General features: G+C 45.3%; 1 protein-coding gene across 1 annotated transcript; it reads right to left on the bottom strand.

Annotated features, from left to right (window-relative positions):
* Positions 1–31: 31 nt before the first annotated feature.
* On the bottom strand, positions 32–20,830 carry lamb1a (laminin, beta 1a). The gene is made up of 33 exons (XM_077007273.1): positions 20,576–20,830; positions 20,083–20,255; positions 18,977–19,112; positions 17,840–17,913; positions 16,770–16,958; positions 16,584–16,647; positions 16,210–16,412; positions 14,866–14,986; positions 14,443–14,631; positions 13,665–13,841; positions 13,431–13,543; positions 13,022–13,101; positions 12,074–12,209; positions 11,828–11,986; positions 11,425–11,552; positions 11,158–11,278; positions 10,766–10,967; positions 9,323–9,466; positions 8,987–9,218; positions 8,435–8,598; positions 8,104–8,328; positions 7,731–7,948; positions 7,499–7,595; positions 4,158–4,527; positions 3,731–3,915; positions 3,309–3,550; positions 2,802–3,008; positions 2,571–2,715; positions 2,063–2,270; positions 1,725–1,866; positions 1,303–1,479; positions 669–828; positions 32–476 (listed from the first exon to the last, which is right to left on the bottom strand). The coding sequence occupies exons 1-33, from the start codon at positions 20,601–20,603 to the stop codon at positions 337–339; spliced, it is 5,349 nt and encodes a 1,782-aa protein (XP_076863388.1). The 5' UTR covers positions 20,604–20,830; the 3' UTR covers positions 32–336.
* Positions 20,831–21,917: the final 1,087 nt, after the last annotated feature.

The following is a 21,917-nucleotide window of genomic DNA, read 5'->3' as shown; positions in this document are numbered from 1 at the left end:
GATTTTAAAGAGAAAATAAACTGTTTTAGTATTGCTTGTATGAAATGTTTTATTTGGTTTATGTTCATACACAGTTTGGTCCAGAAATCTGTTGGAAAACAGTTTGGTCCACAGAATACAGTTTCCATTTGAAAACACTAGCAGACAACAGGCCTCTACAGGTCGTGGTCGCCCAGGGTTACGCTACATTCATTCTTCTGCTCTTTGGTTTTGGGTCTTGATAAATTCCACCTGACATTCTACTTTGGTTTGGAAACCTTTATCAACACATTTAGATTTCCCTTTTTAATAATATATCAATGATTGTCATACGTCTTATATCTAATTGCTTTGCTGTTAAAATAGACATGTGCTATATACTGTAACTTTCTGACTGATTTCTTGAAGTAGCTCTTTCACAGCCTTCTCCAGATCCACTAACTCGTTGGCCTTCTCCTCCAGGGTCTTCTGGTTTTCATCGTAGGATTTTTCCAAGTCTGTTGGCACATTATTTCATTTTTAAAAATCAAGATATGTGTGCATAAAAGATGCTGTTTGAAGTACTACATTTAATATTTAAAAGTGAAGAAAGAAACAGTTAATGCTAAGATTGAATGACATTGAAATGGAAGATATTTCTTCACCATCTGCATTATAAGAGGTTGTAGCCCCAGAGCTGAGCGCAGTACCTTTGAGGAGCTGTAGCTTGTTGGTAGCTTGCAGCAGGAGATCTTTGGCCTGCTGTTGAAGCGTCTCGGCTCTCTTCCTCGCGTCCGCCACACCCTGAGCCTTCTGCGTGATCAGATCCTCCACGTTACTGTACTTGTCCTTCAGCTCCGTGTCCAGATCCTGGACAAGACACGCAAACAAAACTAAATGAGTGAAGCCCCACCTGTGTGCGTACAGTAGACACCACAACTACAGATGGAGCATTGACTTCCTCCTTCAGAGAAGACAAGATGTCCTACAAACAGTGATTGTGTGTCATGGACTGAGAAGGAGCCTGCTGGGAACCTTTTGTGGAGTTTTTTGTGCTATAAATGTTTTATTTCCTGGTGATTTGTCAGTCCCTCTCACAACCACAACAACGTTCTTGTGACCTTGATTATCAGAATGTGGATGCAAAAAACAACCTTTGTGAAGAAATGGACATGAACAGCATTCTGTCACCCCATAATGTTCCTTCTGTCACCCCATAATGTTCATTTTCTATTCGTTTGATGTGATTCCCCAGTGACGCAAGTGGTTTCCAGTGATCTCTATACTGCCTCACTGTTTATTCACACATGAATTAAATATGAATTTGTGAGTGTGTGCAGGCACCTTGCTGAGCTGCTCTGCCATGTTCTTGACGCTCTGGGCGTCCCTCTCCGTCTTCTCCGCACTGGTGGAGGTGTTGAGCGTCTTCTCTCTCAGCAGAGCCACGTCTCTCTCCAGCTGTAGCAGCCTCTGGGTAGCGTTGCTCAGCTTGAACTCTGAATCGGCGGTTTCAGACTCCACCTGGCACCATGTAAAATACACGGTCAAGCCACAGGACACACAGTCTCAACCTCTCACACACTCATTCAGAGATGCATTACAAGATGTGTTTGTGTTTCTGAGTTGTTTCTCACAAATGACAAAAAACTATAATATATAAGTGATGAGAAATATACACATTTAAAATAATATAATACTAGTACTAGATCATGATGTATTTGTCCACTTATTCATCTCCTATTTTGGTGATGATGGTGTTAACTTACAGAGACCAGCAGGTCTTGTGTCCCCTTGATGTCCCCGGACGCCTGTTTCAAGGCCTCAGTCACAGTGCTCTGAGCTTTCTCTGCTTGATCTAGTGCTTGCTGCACCATATCAGCTGTGCTCCTCACGTCTGACGCCTCTTTTCTGTTACACACACGGGCTTTGAGCTTACCATGAGTGTAGGAAACCTACACACGTACATAATGGATGGCTATAATGGTATGGTGATTTTACAACTTTGTGCTGTGTTATCGTGCAGCCACTAGATGGCGATAGTACACCATCTACATGGACTGCAATCATTGTACACTCCGAGCTTCTGAGCAGGAGCTGCTCTGACCTGGCTTTGCGTGCCTGCTCCAGCAGACTCTCAGCTCGGTGGATGTCGTCGGCGCTCTGGTTAAGTATGTCCTCCACGTCAGACAGGCTGCCCACACGCTCACGGATCTCAGCCGTCAGGTTCTGTAGTTGGGCCGGCGTGGTGGGCATCTCCATCTGCAGCACCTCGTTAGCGACCGCCTCGATGCTCTCCAGGTCAGCTCCCTCTTCTGTCAGCAGCAGGGGAGCAGTGGGGCAAAGGTCAGGATGACTTCTCTCGACCTTCAAAGGTCAGGAGCACTTATCTGGAGCTTCAAAGCAGCTGTGCGCTACAGACTTGGAAATACCAGCACTTTTTGACCCAGGGAATCATGCGTGCTGGTGATCCTGTGCCCATCACTGACTGGGACATGAGTACACACCCATTATAAAAAAGCTACTGGTCTTTTCTTTAGTTGTATCACTAAAATGTTACCATGATGGTTTTATCTGATCAGTCAGACATGAGTCATTAGGTGGCGTGAGCTTACGGGTGAGAAAGTCTCGGATCTGTCTGATAAGGTTTCGTAGCTCCTCGTTGCTGTGGTCCACACGTCTCCTGGTCTCGTTGGCCTTCAGAAGCACCTCCTGGGCATTCATCTTGGCCTCGTCCGCTTTCACTTTTGCCTCTGAGACCTGAACATACAGTAATCTAAATGAATGTTCTGAGACCTGAAAGTGCTCAGGTGGTCATGGACGGGATCCCAGACACATTCACTCACCATCTTGGAGAGCTTGTCCACCTCTTCCATGGCACTGGTGATGTCCTGGTCAAAGTCCTTGGCTTTCTGCCAGGCGCTGCGGGCCAAGGTGGTGAGGCCGTCACATCCCTCTCCCCCACACTTACTGTTTCCCTCAGCGTCCACACAGCCTAAGCCTCCGCACGGAGAGTCTGCGCAGGCCTCAGAACCAGCAGGACTGCCACAGGTCTGGAATTAGATCAAAGCAGATGAAGCAGTTAATCTCCGCCCAAGATCTCTGTCTATCTATCTCAGATTAAGGGGGAAAGGTAGATGAGGCATATAGAAACATGCTCTCTGTTAATGGGTAACTTCAATTACTGTGACAAGTATACATGCCTGAAATTAATTTATGACAATGATCAGGCAATATATGCACTATATATTTCACATATATAAACAGTATAATGAGACTTCATGAGACGTACACCCGTTATACTGCTTACGAATCTCTGAAGGATCTATCATAGCGTACAAGGAGATGCTCACCTTCTCACTGAGCTCAGACAGGTCCAGGGTTTCCAGCTGGCCGGCCAGGTGGTCCAGGGCTTTAGCGTGTTCCTCCTGCCTCCTGTGGAAGTCCTCTTTGGTCTCGTTCATCTTGGCTTCCGTTTCCCTGCGCAGCGAGGCCGACTGCTCCACCAGGCTGTCCGGGTCAGTGGTGGAGGCGTTCACACGTGTCTCCGCTGCCTCGGACTGCTCCAGGTATCTGCTCATGCTGTCGGACGCTCCTGAACGCACGCACACACACAGGGGTCGTCACATACACACACAGCACTGCTCCGTTGTTTCACAATGTTTCACTAACCCATGTTGCCTTATTGTGTTGGACGCATGAATGTGTGTGAAAGGTACAGGAACGTGTTGATGATCAGAGTGCAGTCTTGTATGGCAGATGCAGTGCTGCTGACCTCGCACGTCTGAGTTCTTCATGAACTCCACTTGGTCCCGCAGCTCTTTGACGGTGCGCTGGAGTTTCTGGGCCTCTTCGCTGAAAGCGTCCAGCTTGGTCTCTGTACTGTTGCTGTCGTCTGAGATCTGAGACATCAACTCTTCTGTGTGATTCAACTTGTCGTTCAATTCACCCATCAAGGCTCTGCATAACAAAAACACATTTAAATGGTTTATTAAATTAAGTTCGCAACATGAATCAGATTTCATGAGTCATGATCCGTATGAAACAACTTCTGTTTTTCTGTTTTTTTTTTCTTAAATGACAATTTACTAGGATCGTCCACTAGAGGTCACAAATGAGCTGTACATTGTGCCATCATTAACGTGCTGAACCAAACCCGACCCGACCCACCCCGCCCTAGACATGAGTGTAGCAGGACATACGTAGTTTGTTCCAGCAGGACCTGGATCTCATTGAGGGGCTGTGTGGCAGGGTTCTGGGCCAGGATCTCCCGGATGGAGTTAGCGCTCCTCTCCACACTGCTGATGGTGTCCTGGTAAGGTCCAGTGATGCCACTGGACTTGATGGTGTTGACCTTCTGCACCAGCCTGTGGGTCTGGTTGGTGAGTTCTCCTATGATCACGTCCCATTCAGCAAAGCACTGGTGGCAGCGCTCACAGTGCGGGAATTCGCCAGAGTAACCGCGAGCACATCGGTCACAGCGGGGGCCCGAAACACCGTCCACACACACGCAGTGGCCAGTGGCTTTGTTACACTGCTGCTCTGCGATTCCCCTGGGGTCACAATCACATGCTGCAACACGCACACACACACACACACACAAACACACACACACACACACACACACACACACACACACACATAAACACACTTAATAGACTAGATGTGTACAAACCGCAAAAGCAATGCATTTGCTGAGTACTGTGCCTTTAAATGAGTTGTGTTGAGTTAGCTGAGAGCCTTAACTCAAACTCTAGCATGTGAACAGCTCTCATATAATCCCATAACATCCCATACCATAAATTAATAATGTCCGGAAACAAGACAATATTTGACACTTTCTCTTAATATCATCTATAATTGTGACTGTCCTCCAACATTTCTGGGGCCAGCTGAGATGGTACATAGTAGAAGAACAGCTTCCCCACTGAACATCTGACCACAGATGCTGCCCTACAGTGTGTCCAGACTGGCAGCCACTCAGCGGTGGGCTGGGACACAGGGGGTAGGGTTAAAGTGCAAATGACAACACTCCACTGGAGAGGCCATCTGGAGACAAAGGGTTCCAACTAGCACACAAATAGTAAAAGAGCCCAAGTAAACAGAACCCCAAAGATGACTTTACATCAGCATTACAGACACACAGGCACTAAACCCTCACCCCTCCCCAGACAAACAGACTCAGGAAGCCTCCCCGCTAAAGGAAACCTGTTTCTGCCACATATGTTTATATTCACATCCCCCAACACAGCTTCTAGTCATTTACTTGAAAAGCATTCCAATCTGAAGTGTTTTACACACACACACACACACACACACACACACACACACACACACACACACACAGGGAGAATCGCCGGGACTCTACACTGAAAGAACAAATTCCCGGAGAAGGGACGTCATCACCTCAGGGCCCTAATGTGGACAAAAAGTTGGGGCTTAGCTTCGAGGTTAATCCTGCTATTGTGGAAGGGGCCTCAGGCCATACTGAAGGCTGCATCCTGTTGGAAGTATGCAGTGATTGTGACCCCTGGAGACGCCAGTGGTCTGGGTCTTTTTATGTATAAAAGGAATTGAAAATGAGCAGGCCTTTATCCTTGATAATGACAATCGTCTATTATCTCAAGAACATTTAATTAGTAATACCACAACTGCTGTGTAGAAGTTGAAGGAAAACCTTTCTCATGAAAGACAGCATAACAATTCCTGTTTACACTACCTTCAGATATACAGACCACAGACTAGGTGTGGAGATGTAAATATTTAACCCATAGATGCTAACACACACACCACTGTCCCTCCTACATTCCAGACAAGAGAAAAAGTTAACAAGAGAAAAAGTTTGCATAAAGCCGAGCCAGCAGCCCCCTTGAAACAGGGTGAGATTTTCAGTGGACACAATCGCACTGATAAGCTCTATGAGGTAAAAACTGGCTGATCAAAAAAGGACCTTGTTTATGAAACAGGCTCTCTTTCCCTTCACTGGAGCCATTTTGAGCAGTTGCCTGTCCTAATTTCCTCTATTATCTACATACAGGTTTCAAGAAATAAATTAATTGTAACAAGGCAGTTGAGTAAGACTCTTGGATCATGATGAAAGCAACGCTCCATTCCTATGGTCTTTTGATTTTAGTTCTGGTTACCCATGAGCACTGCGTGATTCCATTGTGAAATTACGTAAGAGGTGTCTCAAAAAGTGTAAATGTATCTGTATATATCCAGAGCCTTTTACCAGAGTTATACAAATGGCACAGTCAGACAGCTGAGGCGGAGAGCCTTCACTCCCCCACTGGAGTGGATTAGGGCATATTAAGGGTAAGTCAACACATAGCTGTAGTGAGGGGGGTTACTGGATGTTAGAGAAACAAGTTGCAGGGATCTTCCTGCTATGTCAAAGAGGGCGATTTCTGTCAGAACACCAGCTCCTCGGCTGGGAGAAGAGGCAAACCTTGCCCTATAAAAGTCTGGCTTCCTGTGACGAACTTCAGAAACATTCAGCCAAGAAGACAAGCCAAGGACAGCTGTGAGAAGACATCCTGTCCATATGTCTGAAGGGTGAAGGACAGGACTTCAGCCTTTCAGAGGCTGCAACACAGCCGTCTGATTTAAAAACTAAATCGGCGGCAAGTTAATGCACACATGGCTGTAAAGTATTGAGCTGAAGTGACACTGGTCAGTTTTACCCCAGACATATGCAATAATAACATCTTCATCACATATATCAATCTTTTCTTAATTTTCTTTTATAAGCTTAAAGTCAGTCCTTTTTAAAAATCAATTAGCGGTACTTTTTATCAAGGCTGGCCATTCAAAGCCTGTCAGGTTTTATTGCTTTTGAATTGACCGGAGAGCTCGGTTGGGATGTAGAGTGGCGACTGCAAGCTCCAAACCTCAAACATGACAAAGCTGTTATTCAAAACATGTTCTGAATGAAGATTAAATACACGAAGCACACATGAGCATATTTTGTGTTTCCATTTAAACAAAGGATTAAGGTTTATGGGAGGCTAAAAGACTGGCCACTTGAGAATCTCACAGAAGATCGGGACGTTTCTCAATGCTAAAGCTGTTGATGAGAGACTGTAAGTGATGTGAAAGAACACTTGCTAGTATGGGCTGAAAAGAGTGAGTGTGTGTGTGTGTATGTGTACGTGTGTGTGCGTGTGCGTGTGTGTGTGTGTGTGTTTAAAGAGCCTCCATGTGAACAGCAGGATTTATGCTGTGGTGTGTCCTACTCCAGGACTCTATCAGACAATGGCTGCTTTCTGCTTTCTGCGTCTCACGGCTCCTTTGGGGAAAACCCAGCAGAACAAAGCAGCACTGTAGCAGAAGAGACGATACTGGGCAGATCTCCTCTCAGCCCATCGGAGTGCGCACACATCTGGAGTTCATCACGGGGATCGGAGACACTCTCTGCTATAGTGTGAGGCCTCATCATGGTGTTGAACTGATTCTTAGCATTCGTATGAATGCAGTTTAACTCCGTAATTTCCATCAAGCTAAATGAAATGGCATGTTATGATATGATGCTCTCTCTACTTACCATGACATTGGACTTCTGGGTCCCCCCAAAACAGCTCTCTGCACTCTCCACACGACCTGCCCCCAAAGCCCGACTTACACGAGCACTGGCCACTGATCTAGAACACAGACACCCAAGCAGAAATCACTTACAGCCGCATTACCACGCAGCCCGCGAGCCGGTCCGAGCCCAGACAGGCCCTGCGCCGAGGGGTATGAAGCCCGGGGGGGGCCAGACGTGAGGGAGGGGTCACCTCGTTGCAGCTGGAGCCGTAGGAGTGGTGGGGGTGGCATTGGCAGGGCTCACAGCCTCGCCCCCCACCCATGTTCCAGGTGTCGGGGGCGCACGCGTCGCAGTGCTGACCCACCACGTTGGGCAGGCAGGGGCACTGCCCGCTGCTCAGGTCACAGTGGCACTCGGCCCCCGACGGACACGCCTCCCGCCGAGTGCCCACATGGTTGCAAACGCACCCTGTGGAGTAGCGAACAGCACGCTAAAAACCCCCATCACAGCCATCCACAGCCAATGAATGGCGAGGTAAATATTTGCAGTAAAGACCAAAACTAAAATATCACTACTTAGTAATTCTATAGTACATTTATAAGTAATAATTCAGTAATACTTACTTCTGCAGTCCTGAGTAAGGGCGTTGCCATAGTAACCCAGTTTGCAGTGTTCACAGTTTTCGCCTTCGGTGTGGTACAGACATTTGAGACAGGCACCCGTGCGGGCGTCACAGGACCCCGGGTCCACCATGTCAATGTTTTTATTGCACTGACAAGGCCGGCACTCTCCGCCTGCCTCGTGAGGGTTTCCATAGAAACCAGGCGCACATTCATCACACCTGGCACCTTAATGGACCAGAGAGGAATTAAGACAATCGGCGCAAAATTCCTTACAGGGCGACGTCGTGCGTCACGGCAACCTCGCTTACTGAAAACGATCCCCAGCACGTACCTTTATAGCCGTGGCTGCAGACACAGAACGCCTGGAGTGAGTCGTGGTTCTGGTAGCACACGCCCGCAAACTGCCGTCGGCTGCCCGGACCGTCCGGACACATGCAGGGGCGACAGTGGTCCCCGGAGCCCAGGACAGGGTCGCCGTAGTAACCATCCAAACACCTGCAAAGACAGGCAGGAATCTGAGCTGTGTTTGGGTTCAAGCGTCCAAAGCCAAGATCAGGTTGAAACGATGAACGCAGCACAGCCTGAAACGGATAGTCAAACAGAGTCGTTTTGACCTGGTTCTGCTGCAAGCCGGGACTAAATGAAACAAGTTCTGCGGGGCTGCTCATTTAAGAGTTTTAATGTTTATAGTGGGTGAATTATTAATTTGGCAAAAAAAGCACATGGTTTAATAAAAAAGTCCAGAGACAGTGGTGACTTGCAGTGTGGATCGTTGCCTTTACATTATGGCAGTGCTGAATGGTCGTCTACCAGCTGTCAAAACGATCCTCACAGCGTCACTATTTTCCATCTCACCACCTCCACCCTGAAGTGAGTCACTCACCTCTCGCAGCTGTGGCCGCCGGTGTGCTCCTTACAGTCCAAACACTGGCCCGTGTGGGGGTCGCACCTCTCCGCGTGGCCGTTACACGTACAGGGACGACAGGTGGGGAAGCCCCAGTGTCCAGGGAGGCAGCGGTCACACTGGCGTCCATACGCTCCCGGGACACATTCGCACTGACCGGTGGCCTCGTGGCAGAACGCATGCAGCGAACCCTGAGGGTCGCACCCGCACTCTAGAGGAAGAGGGCAGCACAGACAGGCCTGTGTAACCCAATGATTCACAAGAAAAAGGGGAACTTTAGAGTGGAGACGCTGGAAGCTTGAGCAGCAGACTCACCTCTGCACCCTTGAGGACTGAAGTGGAAAGTGGAGGGGGCACACTTGTCACAGTTCCTGCCCACTACGTTTGGCCGACACTGGCACTGACCCCCACTGGGGTCACACACCGTGCTGAGAGAACCCTGAGGATCACACTCACAGGCTGGAAGAGAAGGGAGGGAAAGAGAGGAGCGTTTTAAAGGCTTTTTCATTTATCATTTCATTTTCTCACAGCCATCGACGACGCTGACTTCAACCAGCCATATTCACATGGCTAAGAAATCATGCAGAAAGACACCCAAGCTTGCACCTGTCTTATGAAACAGAAGCTTCCTTCCAGATTAGATCCCTGCTCCACACACTAAATCAACAGTGTATCGGAAGACCATGAGCAGACTCGAGAGCTGCCTTCTCGTCTTCTCTCTCTTTGACGACCCGACGAAGTTTACACCTCAAACCTACCACAGAACTGCTTGTTTAATTCATCGTGGTGACAGGCGTACAAAACCCCACGTCCTGAAGACGCCTGAGGTCCCTGCAGCTTCCTGCACAGCGGGCTGGAGCAGCAGACCTCCGAGGTCTCAGCAGACTCAAGCACGCGTGCCGAGCTGAAGGATTCAGCCTTGCCAGTGCGTTTGACCTGCAGGCCAACCAGGGTCCAGAGGGCATGACAAGAGGAGACACCAGACCAGCCTCAACACCTATGAGTCTACACTGACATCATTCCGTCTGCTGCCTCCAACCTCAGTAGAGATGGAACGCTTGATATAATACCTTGTTATAAACATTAGCATATCATTCATTAAACCATTTATTCATAGGATTTCATTAAGCTGTTTATTACTGAACATGAACCATCGCACTTGCACACTGCACGCTTTTTGTGCATTTTAAAGATTACATCATAACCAAGACATAGACCTTTTCCATTTTTATTATCTATTAACAGGGCTCCAGAGATGTTCACAATAATTACATATCCTGGGTGAACTCTATCCTGATATTCACAAACCTTTTATTACTAAAATGAATGCAGTTTGTTTCCTGTCTCTAGAGACTTTTCCTCACTCTCTATTTGACAGCGGATGAGATTTACACCGCTGAACAAGTTTGCTTCAGACAGGAACAGCCTTATAATCACGCCCGAGGCTTCCTCACACTCACAAACACAAGCCGTGACATGCGGAGAGAGAGGAGCAGAGAGCAGACTGACAGCAGAAAGAGACGGAAGACTGAATGAAGACCGCTGACTGACAGGCTACATGTGCTTGGAAGCCTGTAGGTTCTGGAAGTCTGAATCTGACAGGGAACCTGATGTAGTGTGTGTGTGTTTGTATGTGTGTATGTTTGAAGGTGTATTTCTGTGTGTGTGTGTGTGTGTGTGTGTGTGTGTGTGTGTGTGTGTGTGTGTGTGTGTGTGTGTGTGTGTGTGTGTGTGTGCATCTTGCCTGCCAGTTCTTACCTTTAGCTCCCTGGTGCAGCAGAGCAGATACACTGAAGATGAAGTTCCTGCAGATGTCGGGCATGGGCGTCTTCACCACGCTCTGGCTGTTCTCCAAGCAGCGGTAACGCTGGAAGGTGTCCCAGGCACTGTTGGTCACCACATCTCCACCCTCTGACCCAGAGAAGATCTCCAGGTTCTTGCAGTGAGGCATCAGTACAATCTGTGAAACACCGGCCAAAACTGTCAAGTGCTTGCTGACAGTAATGTGACAACCTCACTTCACATGTAGCAAGACTACACTAGGGAGTAACTGAGAGTACCCTGGATCTTACACGCTAAATACTGCGTAATCATACTGTGTAATCAAATACTGCGTGTCAGGGTCAGAAGGGTTGAAAGAAGGAACGTACCGAGTCGATGAGCGTGTAGGGGGACTGGATGTCACTGCTGGTGGAGTAGCGTGGAAGACTCAGACGCACGGTGTAGTTCAGCCCCTCCTCAAAGCACACGGGCCTGGGCAGTACCACGTACCTGAGAGGAAGAAGAGGAAGAAGAGGAAGAACACTGCCCTGAACATCACGGGGGACCTTCACTTTAGCGGAACACAAAAGGACCTTTCTTAATCTCACTATCACACACACACACACACACACACACACACACACACACACACACACCTGGAGCCAGGATGCAGGGACACCACCTGGTTGTCATCGTCTGGCATGGTGTTGGCACAACGACTCTCTGCAGTGATGACATGAGGCCTGATGACTGTCATCAGTACTTCCTCCCACTGCTCTGGAAGCTACACACACACACACACACACACACACACACACACACACACACACACACAATGAAAGGAAGAAACAAATATCTGCTCTATGATGTAATGCGGATGAAGATCTTCACTGCTCCTATAACAACACACTCCTCCATCAGATCAGTTCAGGATGTAGCAGGCTTGTCATCTTTTAATAATGTTGTTAGCAATGCAAACTGAACAGAGCTGGAGGTTCATATAAGTGACTGTGAAAATGAAAAGTTAGTGCAATGAAACAAAAGTGTGCAGGAACTAACCTGGGGTTCATAGCGAATGAGTAGGTCGTACTCCATAGAGTAGGGGATGTTGTCAACGCTGAACTCCAGGTAAGCCCCTTCTGGAACATTCACAAAGCCAACACCAGTCCAGGTGGGGGTGCGATCCAGAGGCCGTGGCCTTGGGACAATGCTCACACCCTGGAAAAAAGAAAAAAAAGTTTGTAATCTACCCCACAATTCAGCAAACAACACTCTAAACATAGTATATATAAATAGGAGACTTACAGGTCCAAAAGTAGCATCTTCAGCCTCATAAACGTAGTGATCCAGAGCGATAAAGTAAAAGCCGGACTCCACCTGATCACAGCGACGGCCGAACATGTGCTCACGACACTGACACTGGCCTGTCTCGGGAGAACAGCTGACAGGAAACAGGAAACATGAGCGTGAGCTTCATCTGTCCAGCAGGACGCCGGGGATCGGCTGCTATATTTACATACATTAATATACATCATGCTTCATTTTGGATGGGATGTTTATTCTCAGATGTTCTCTGTGTAACATTCCATTGGGAAATGGATGAGATTTATGTTCATATCTTTGGAATAACTTCCAAAGGTCAAATTAAGTTTAAAGGACTCCACATCTAATCTGGTCTTTGCATGTAGCCTTACTATTACACGGAGTTGTTCTTACAATTACACGGAGTTGTTCTTACTATTACACGGAGTTGTTCTTACAATTACACGGAGTTGTTCTTACTATTACACGGAATTGTTCTTACTATTACACGGAGTTGTTCTTACAATTACACGGAGTTGTTCTTACTATTACACGGAATTGTTCTTACTATTACACGGAGTTGTTCTTACTATTACACGGAATTGTTCTTACTATTACACGGAGTTGTTCTTACTATTACACGGAGTTGTTCTTACTATTACACGGAATTGTTCTTACTATTACACGGAGTTGTTCTTACAATGCACCAGTTTATTTTGAGACCGAATGTACTATTTTTATGACAATAATGCTTTAGAAATGCAATTTTTTGATCATCGGTTTAGTTTCCAGTCTATTAGTCCTTTGTACCAAATTTGAAAAGTTTGAAAGGACAATTTCTGGGGGTTGAGTAAAGGAACCAAAATAGCTCCCTTCTGAAAGTTCATCGTAGTTCATAAGTTCATAACTTCTGTGCTGCTGAAGACAGACCGAGTTGAATGTTAGCCTCACTTGTTATTAAGGGCTCCTCCAGTGTCACAGTCACAGGGTCTGCAGCCGTCCATGTCGTTACTCAGCCCCCAGTGCTGAGGCTGCAAAAGACGAAGAGCTCATTAAAACACGCTCTGAACGGCAAGACATTTGATGACACACCTCCCTAGCTGTGAGTCGGGGAATTTACATTGTGTAGAGAGAACGTTTGTCTGTCTGTGATCTGCTAGCTCTTAGCATAAACAAACACAATAAATGTTTGTCTTGAGATTACTTGTCAACAATCAACATAGCAATACATTCCATAAAAAACACTGTTCCTTAGTATTGATATGCCACATCAAATGTATGACGACAGTACTAGAATTCCCAAATACACTAATGTCCAGTATTTTTGTGAATGTGTTATCTTAAGCGTAGCATAACTTACTAAGCACTGGTCACAGTCTCTCCCCGTGACCAAACGCTTACAGTAGCAGTTTCCTGTCACAAGTTCACAAGGGTTTCCACCAGGAACGGTGCCCAGGGCATTACAGGTGCATGCTGGGTAAAACAAGTGGACAACACGAGCCAGTTTAACACATTTTCACAGTTACCATTCAACACAAAAGTACATTAAACAAAATGAGATGCAGACGGCCTCCACCGTGAAGCGCTCACTCACGCTGGCATCCCAGCGGCTGTTCGCTGAGGCCGTAGTGGCCTGGTTTGCACTGGTCACACCGCTCGCCCTCCACATTAGGCTTGCAGCGACACTGTCCTGAGATCAGCCCCAGAGAGACGTCCGTCAGCGCATCGCAGGCACCGCCGTTCAGAGAGCCGGTGGGATCACAGTTACAGGCTGGAGGGGGACAGAGGGAGCCATTAACGACAGACGCTCGCGTGTTCACGCCTCGCTCGCGTGTTCACGCCTCGCTCGGGAAACCAAGAACCGCCTTTTCCCACAATTTTATTCGCGTCACTCCATACACCAAACGAACGTCCACATTTAAACAAAACAGATCGACACAAATATTGAAGATGTAACGAAAAGAACCAGAAATATGTTAAGTTTGGTGATTAAGGATGGAAAATGTCAGTCACGTGTTTGTACTTTTGAATAACTGGGCTGTTACACCATATGTGGTCTGAAACCAACATTTTTGCTTGACAGTCAAAAGGCTGGATTTGATACATCATCAACTGTGCAAACTTATGGCACCACTGCATTGTGGGCTGATTAAGGTTCAGTTCTGTGGTGACTGGGGAAACTTCAAGGGCCAGGTGTCCCTGTCCCAACCCCCACCCCGTCCCCACCACAAACACATCCAGAGGTTCAAAGGCCCAGGCAGACATGCCTTTCAAACTAGACCAGACAGACAGAAAGAAGAACAGATGTCTGGAGATAGGATGAGAAGAAAGACCGGGTGAGACCGAGGAGAAACAAGAGAGATGACACGCACGCTCGCAGATGTTGGGGTTGCGTATGTCCCGTTCCTGGTGCTGGTAGAAGAAAGGTTTGCACTGTTCACACTTGTAGCCCATGGTGTTGTGCTGGCAGTCGTCACACACCCCTCCGCTCACGTTCCCGGACGCTTGGTACACAGCCATGTCGAAGTGGCAGGACTCACTGTGGTGATTGCAGTTGCACTCTGCACAGACAAGGACACGTTATCAAAGGACCCCTTTATGTACACGGTCATTCGCCACTCAGGAGGCCACCGTCTGTTACAGGGTACCGTGAACGGACATCAGCTGAAAGTTCTTGAAGAACTAATTAAGTAATAATGATGCAACATGCCAACAGTTTGACGAAAAATCATTTATAACTTTTAAGTAAAAGCAACTGTACAGCACTGAGGTCATTGTGGCCAGAATGTTCATACTTTTGCAGGCGTTGGTGTTGCGACCCTCTGCAGGCCTCCATGGCAAGTCATGGTAGAAGTCCTGACAGAGCTCACAGTTCAGCCCCATGGTGTTGTGATTACACATACAGTGACCATGAACCTGCGGGAAGAGCCAGTGTAAGTATTATAAACACAACCACGGAACAGCTGAGCTATGAAAAACATAAGCATTATCAAAACTTGGAAACAGGACATGAGAAAAACTAAAGAAAACTAAAATGTGTGTTGTGGATAAGCACATTTATGAACACTAATGTATTAATTCACATATATATATATATGTGTGTGTGTGTGTGTGTGTGTGTGTGTGTGTGTTCAAGCATCTAGCTTCAATTGGACCATGTGATTCCGTGAAAAATTGCCACAGAATTACGTTTGATTAAGGTCACGCTTTGAATTCAAAAGGTTTTGCAATTTTTTACAGTGCTTAAACAACACCAGCTTTCTGATTCAGTTCTTGCTATAAGACACATATTCTTTTACTATTACTCCAAATATAGCTTCTTTAAGCCAGAGGAAGTTGGGTAAACGATGCAGCTGCACAGAATGAGCTACAAAATCCCCCATCCAGATGGCAGCAGAAAATGTTTATACTGGAAGCATCTGGACTACATTAACAAACCCCAGCATCGACATGCGGAAAGAGTTGGGGCAAGCTCTCACTCCACTGCACTGCTAAGCAGCACAAATCAAAGAATGTCACAGTGCTTTTGAATAATATTCAGAAAAGTCCTGACACTGGGATCCAAATGGATCGCACTCAGGTTTTGCTGTGATCTGAAGAAATGAATCTCTGTCGGTCAGAGAAGACGTAAACAGGGGAATCCCCTCACTATCCTTCAGCCTTTCCATACACAAGCTTTCAGATGTGAAACACACACCTTTCTGAACGTCATACAGCAAAAACTGAAACTTCACTCTTACTTCTTAGGCATGTCTCAGTCTCAGTTAGTACACAGTCCACATGCTTTTACCCTTATAGGAAACACATTCGATATTGGCTAGAAGTCCACAACAGATTTATTCAACTGACTTCTTCCCATGAGAGCCACTTATCAAGGTATTCTTCTCTCCTTTTTTCCTTGACTAAAAGCCAGAAAAAATAATCAGGTCGGGACTCCCCACAAGACTACAAGAACCTGTGTAGCATATTAGAGAACATTGCTTTACGTTTCATGTTTTCTACAACACTTAAAATGATATTAACACTGAACTGGGTCTTGAACATTAAAACTTGTCTGCATCGGGTATAATAAGTTAGCAGCCAAGATCTTTATTCCCATTTTTGCTTCAGTTACTACTGTCACGTGTGAGAAAACATACCATTCCATCCACCACGTCCCCCGCACCGTCGACCGGGGCGCACTCAGAAGCGTGGCCGTAGCAGAAGCAATTGCCCCTCACCACCATGTCATAGATTGCATAGTAGTATTTCTCCTTGATCTCAATACGCGAGTCCAGCAGATTGTCTCCCAGTGTGTGCAACTTAATGAACTTTACTCTCAGATTGGTGATCTTCAGCATGTCTACAATCAGGGGAAGGACGCTGTTGTAAATATACATTTCCTTATTCTACAGGATGAGTACATTTTCTATTTCTATACATTAGTATACATCTGTCCATTTTGTAAATATATTGCACTTTTATGTTAAAGTGGATAATTTTTTCCAACACTCTGTTAAATCGATATCCTTACTCTGGATCCTGGGGCTGTAAGGATCATCGATCTTGAATGCTGGATCCAGTACACGAAAAATTACCTGGACAAATAAAGGATCGCTAAATTAACCACAACATGTGAGACATTGTATCATCTGAAACTTAAGTGCAAGCTTTGCAGTGCATTTTAACAAATTTAAAGCCATTGCGCAATAAAGCTTACCTCGCCCTCGGTCGACGGCTCAATGTCAGAGTAGCGAGCGTCACAGATGACATCATCCACCTTCTTCATGGGACCATGGGTCACGAACGGGAAGGAAGACTCACAGTCGTAGGCGAAGTAACGGTACACCTGCCAGGTCTTCCCAAAGTCTGCCGAGCGCTCAATCACCATCGCGGCTGGCCGGAAAGTCTGGAAGGAGAGTGTGGTGAGAACACATTAAGCACTAATGAGATAAATGTCCAAATGTTCTACTGAATAACGTACTACTGAATAACGTACTACTGAATAATGGGTCTTCAGCACTTCTTTGCTATGCCTGAGATCATCAGTGCATTCTAGCTTTGCAACAATGTCTCAAACAGTTAATAGTGACCCATCTTCTGGCTTGGCTAATGACTCTGACTAAAGCACTCTGTGCCTTTGTGGGGGAGACAACAGCTACACATTCCAGATGTAAATGCAAGTCCCAGAACCAACTCTAGTTTTCTCTTAGCTCTCTTTTACTAATGTTTTCCTAATCAAATGATATGATAACACAGACTGAGACCCCAGATGTTTAATTATGTTTGGATTTTCTAAAATATTTATATTTATAAGAAGTGCCTTTATATGGTTTACCCATAACAGATGTATCTTGTCTTGGCTAACATTCAGCATTTTAACGTGTTGATTAATTTCAAATCCACTGTGCTGGAATAGAAAACTATGATGGTCCAGTGACTTACAGGCTGCACACTATATGTTAAAACCACTTACTTAGTAGTTATATTATCATGGGTCTTTGTTTATGAGAAAGGACACGACTTTCTGCATCTCAGAAGAACATAAGGACAACTGCAGTGGGATCGTTATCAGAAACATTCCAAGGGCCTCAGTCACAAGCAGAGCTGGAACTCATCCAGACCCCTCAATACTGTCCCACACTCACCCAGACACATCCCCCACCAACACCCAGCCTTCTAGCCTTCCGTCTGGGGCCAAGATGAACCCCCAACACACACACACACACACACACACACACACACATCATCATCACCTGTCTATGTTCCTCAATCTTTCAGCACAATTACCTTGAAGGTCATGATAAGATGGGTGAAGTGGAACTCTGCCTCTAGGTTCAGCTGGATGGTCACATTCTCCATGCCTGACGGAGAGGAAGAGATTAAAAATGTTTAACTTGAGCTGTTCAGCATTCCATCAGGAATGAAGGTCAAATTTGGGAGAAAAGGAAAAACAAAGGTAACGGAAAGACTTGTAGCAAGGTCAACCATGCTAGGAGAGTAGCGTTGTTTCAGACCAACACTCCCATGGCAACGTCTGCAGCTACACTGTGCAACAGTTCTACGTACAGTTAGAACATGATTCCACAGTCGCACCCGCACATCTGTTTTCACTGGAACCGTGCCAAGGAGCCGTGAAAACCTTAAATATGTAATTAAGTTGCATGTCTGATTCCCAGGACCGAGTGTCCAGCTGGCCGCCAGTGGCCACTTCCCCACTCCTCCACATGCTCCGACCTGCTCACTTCCTCCCCGGGAACAACCCAGCCTTATACTCACAGGACTCTCTGGTTACTTCCCTTTTCCCTTCATTACACATTACCTTCTTTCCCATGAAACAGGCAATTCTTGGTCCCCCCCCCCCCCCCCCCCCCCCCCGTGATAAAGTATAGCTGGTTCAAGTATGCCAAAGCACGCCAGACCTGAAACACCACAATGCAGCTATTTTAACCAGCATCCTTAATCTCTAATATTTTAGGATTTCAACACCAAATAATGTAGTTCAGGTCATAACCCCGTTTCAGGTAACTGATGGATAATCATTCCTAAGAGAAAACAGTTGTCATTTCACAGTTACAAATCTAGGTCATGATCTTAACTGGTCAGCTATTAGGTGCTTGCTTTGAAGTTGTAACTCCCACCAGAGGTGTTATTACAGAGCTCTAAAAAACCTTGTGAAGAGAGGAGGTCCCTCTAACAAACCTTCCTTTGCTGTATTTTGTTTTCCCATGAGAACTAAAGGCTAGGTGCAGTGGGTAATATATTGTGCATCATTAAAAACACAGTCATGGACCTGTTAATGTTCATTAGAACAGAAAACATCCCGAACTTTGTCCAAAGAGATACAATTTCAGGAAATGTGAGAAGAAAACTGTAGGAATGTACAATTAAAAATGCAGTTGTTGGGAAGTTGGCTTACAAACTCACCATTTTCTGACTGCCACCAAGTCTTAAGTCGGTTGGGGGCAAACGTTGTCACCACATTTTCGATTCTGTGACTGGTTGTGTGTTCTGTCTCATCATAGAACTCCTTAGATTCACACATAAAGCATTTCTTTTCTTCCTACATTGGATGGGGTGGAAAGAATGGAAAATGTCAATAGCTTTCCAGTGCTGTATGCAGCTTTTCAGCAAATCTAATGTGGGAAATAACTCTAAAGCTCCTTTCATTTACAAAGTTTCTACAGTGTCACAGAGCCTGGAGATGAATGGCATGTTTCATAGTTTCACTGATATGCATACAGCAAAGGGCACATGCCAAATATGCCACTTTGTGTGTGTGTGTGAGATAGAGAGAAAGAGTGTGAGTGTGTATGCTTCACTACATTACTGATATATCTATACATATGTCAGAAAATAGCCAGACACTGAACATGTATTAAGCTTCTTTGAGGTTTTCTCTTGTTAACGCCCATGCAGATGCCATGATCTATATGGATGTTAACAATGAGCCCATATAGCCTACTGGAGAACAGTGACAGATAGCCCTCATATATCTGTAAGCCTAAATAATTTTTTGTTTAGTTTTGTTTGTGGTGGTGTCTGCCAGGATGTAGTCTAGACACACTAGAGTCCGCCAGACTCATAAACACTCAGATCTCTCATACAAGAAAGAGTATGTCCTAAGGCATGCAGATGAAAAAGTGCCTGCCATTACAAGCACAAAAGATTAAAGCTCTGAATTACTTGTTATTTATTTAATGACTTGTTGTTATTTGTTTAAAAAAAACGTTTTTCATTTAATTCTCTTCATTTCATACACATTTTATTTTCATGATTCCTGACAATTATCTATACAGGACGTAGCTGTTTCATAATCATCATAAAATGGTTTATTTCTTAATGTTCTTGTGTGCTGTGAAATATCATTACAGCTAAACCTGATATGTCACGAAAATAAGCTTAGCCTACTTATTTATCACTCATTAAGCCTTTAACAGCTGGAAATATCCGTCAGGAGGAAGTTAGTGGGACTAGAGTTTTAGAGAGAAACTTCAACCATTTACGCATAGAAACGTGGATGGTTACTCCACCTGTAAATGACTGACGATGCAGAAGGGTTCTGGTTTCTCCAGGCCGCAGGTGGAGGTGGCTGATAACTGATGGGCTCGGCCGATGAGGAGATCTCCCGTGGCGGGGTAACAACTTCCCTCCGTGCACACATCACCCAGCTCGGGTATGTCGGCGAGTACACACGCCCCTAAAACTTCATAAAGAAATGTATCCGCTTTATTTGTGTGGAAATTCCCCCGTTCACGACAGAGAAGCATTTAATAATGCAACATACAGTTCATATAATTGAAGTAATAAAATAAAGTATAAAGTATGGGTAGTCGTCTTAATGTAACATGCGAAATTAAATCGCACGTCTGGAGCAATAAGAATACATTTCACATCCTGAAGTGGTTCCAGCTTCAATAACGTTTCGCCACACACAGCAGGCAGTTGAACATCACTTGATTAAATGTACGAAAACTAAGGCAAGAAATGTAGAAATGAAATGATTAAGAGCAAAAACGGACTTACATAAAAGGGCTGCGAGTTGTAATGTCATGGTTGTCTCTGTAGGTGCTATCCCGGTTATAGATATACCGTGGCGACCCTCTCGCCAGCTTCTCGTTCTGCGCCTGGGAGATGTTCCAACTGAAGAGGGGTTGAAGTTTCCCTCAACAGCCCCACCACCCCCGGCTCATGCGCACTAAAGCCCTCCCCCAGGTGTTAGCCATTAAATGTTACCAAGGTAGTCAACCGTTAAACCTCAGCAGAATAAACCCCGTAGCTACGTTTGGTCTGCTGAAATGTTGGACTGTCCTATAAAGTTGTTGTGGAACATGTCATTTGGTGTTTTGCCTGTAAAACAATGCTGTTGTTTGGTGAGTACAGTTGTCTTCCCCCTTCAAAGAGGAACAAAGAGCCCCCTCACACAGAGCACCCCCACCATTGCGACTCACTTCAATAAACATAAATACTGCAAAAGATAGACTGGGATTAGCAAATACACTTTACATATTCCTCCTCTCATCTCACTGTAGGAGTATTTTCCCTTTAACTATGCTTTTAGTAATTTTAACTTTGTCAGACTTTTGCAGAAGCATAGTATCTGCTGCAGATACCCTCAAAACAGTGAACCTAATAGGATTTCATATTTGTGAACCAAATTTTCAGAACTCTCACATTAGCAAGACGTTGGGAGGATGATGTACCACTAAACGTGGCTGACACTGTTCATATTATGGCTATTCACACAAGTACTGACCTTGAGTAGCCTTATGAAGTAGTTATAATAAGAAAACTCCTATAGCAGAAATAAACAGTGCTTGGATAACAGTGCAGAATGCACAACTGAATGCTCTCTGAATGTGTGAATACCTGACCTGACTGTGACTACCTGATCTGACTGAGATTGAGATGTTTTAAGACTACAGGAAGAGTGGTTATTTCACACTAAGCTAAAACTAATCTTTTTCTGTAATTTTATTTCAGAAAAACTTTTTAAAAGATAAATGATAATGCCTTATTGGTTAGGTGAAGTTATATTAGCAGATCTAATCTGTTCTACATATTGACTCTTATCTCACACACTGTGCAGGTTTTTAAAGGTCTTAAAATCTGACACTGACATCATGTTTTACATTTTATGTGGTTTCAGTAACTGTTTGAAATGCAATACTGCTTCTTGAGAGCATGCAGAGACTTTTGATCAAAGATTTTGCTTCTCAAAAAACAACCAACCAAAAAAGCAATTAACCTGAACTACAGGGCTACTAATTTCAATAATGTCTGGTAGGATGGGGAGTCATCACCTCTGTGGGTGATTAGAATATGAGATGGGCTAAAATAGTTCCTGCGTGCCTTTAGGATTATAGTA

This window comes from Brachyhypopomus gauderio, chromosome 5, assembly GCF_052324685.1.
Source record: "Brachyhypopomus gauderio isolate BG-103 chromosome 5, BGAUD_0.2, whole genome shotgun sequence".
In the NCBI taxonomy this organism is placed as follows: domain Eukaryota; kingdom Metazoa; phylum Chordata; class Actinopteri; order Gymnotiformes; family Hypopomidae; genus Brachyhypopomus; species Brachyhypopomus gauderio.
Note: the sequence above shows the minus strand (reverse complement) of the source record. Positions and strands in the feature narration are given on the sequence as shown.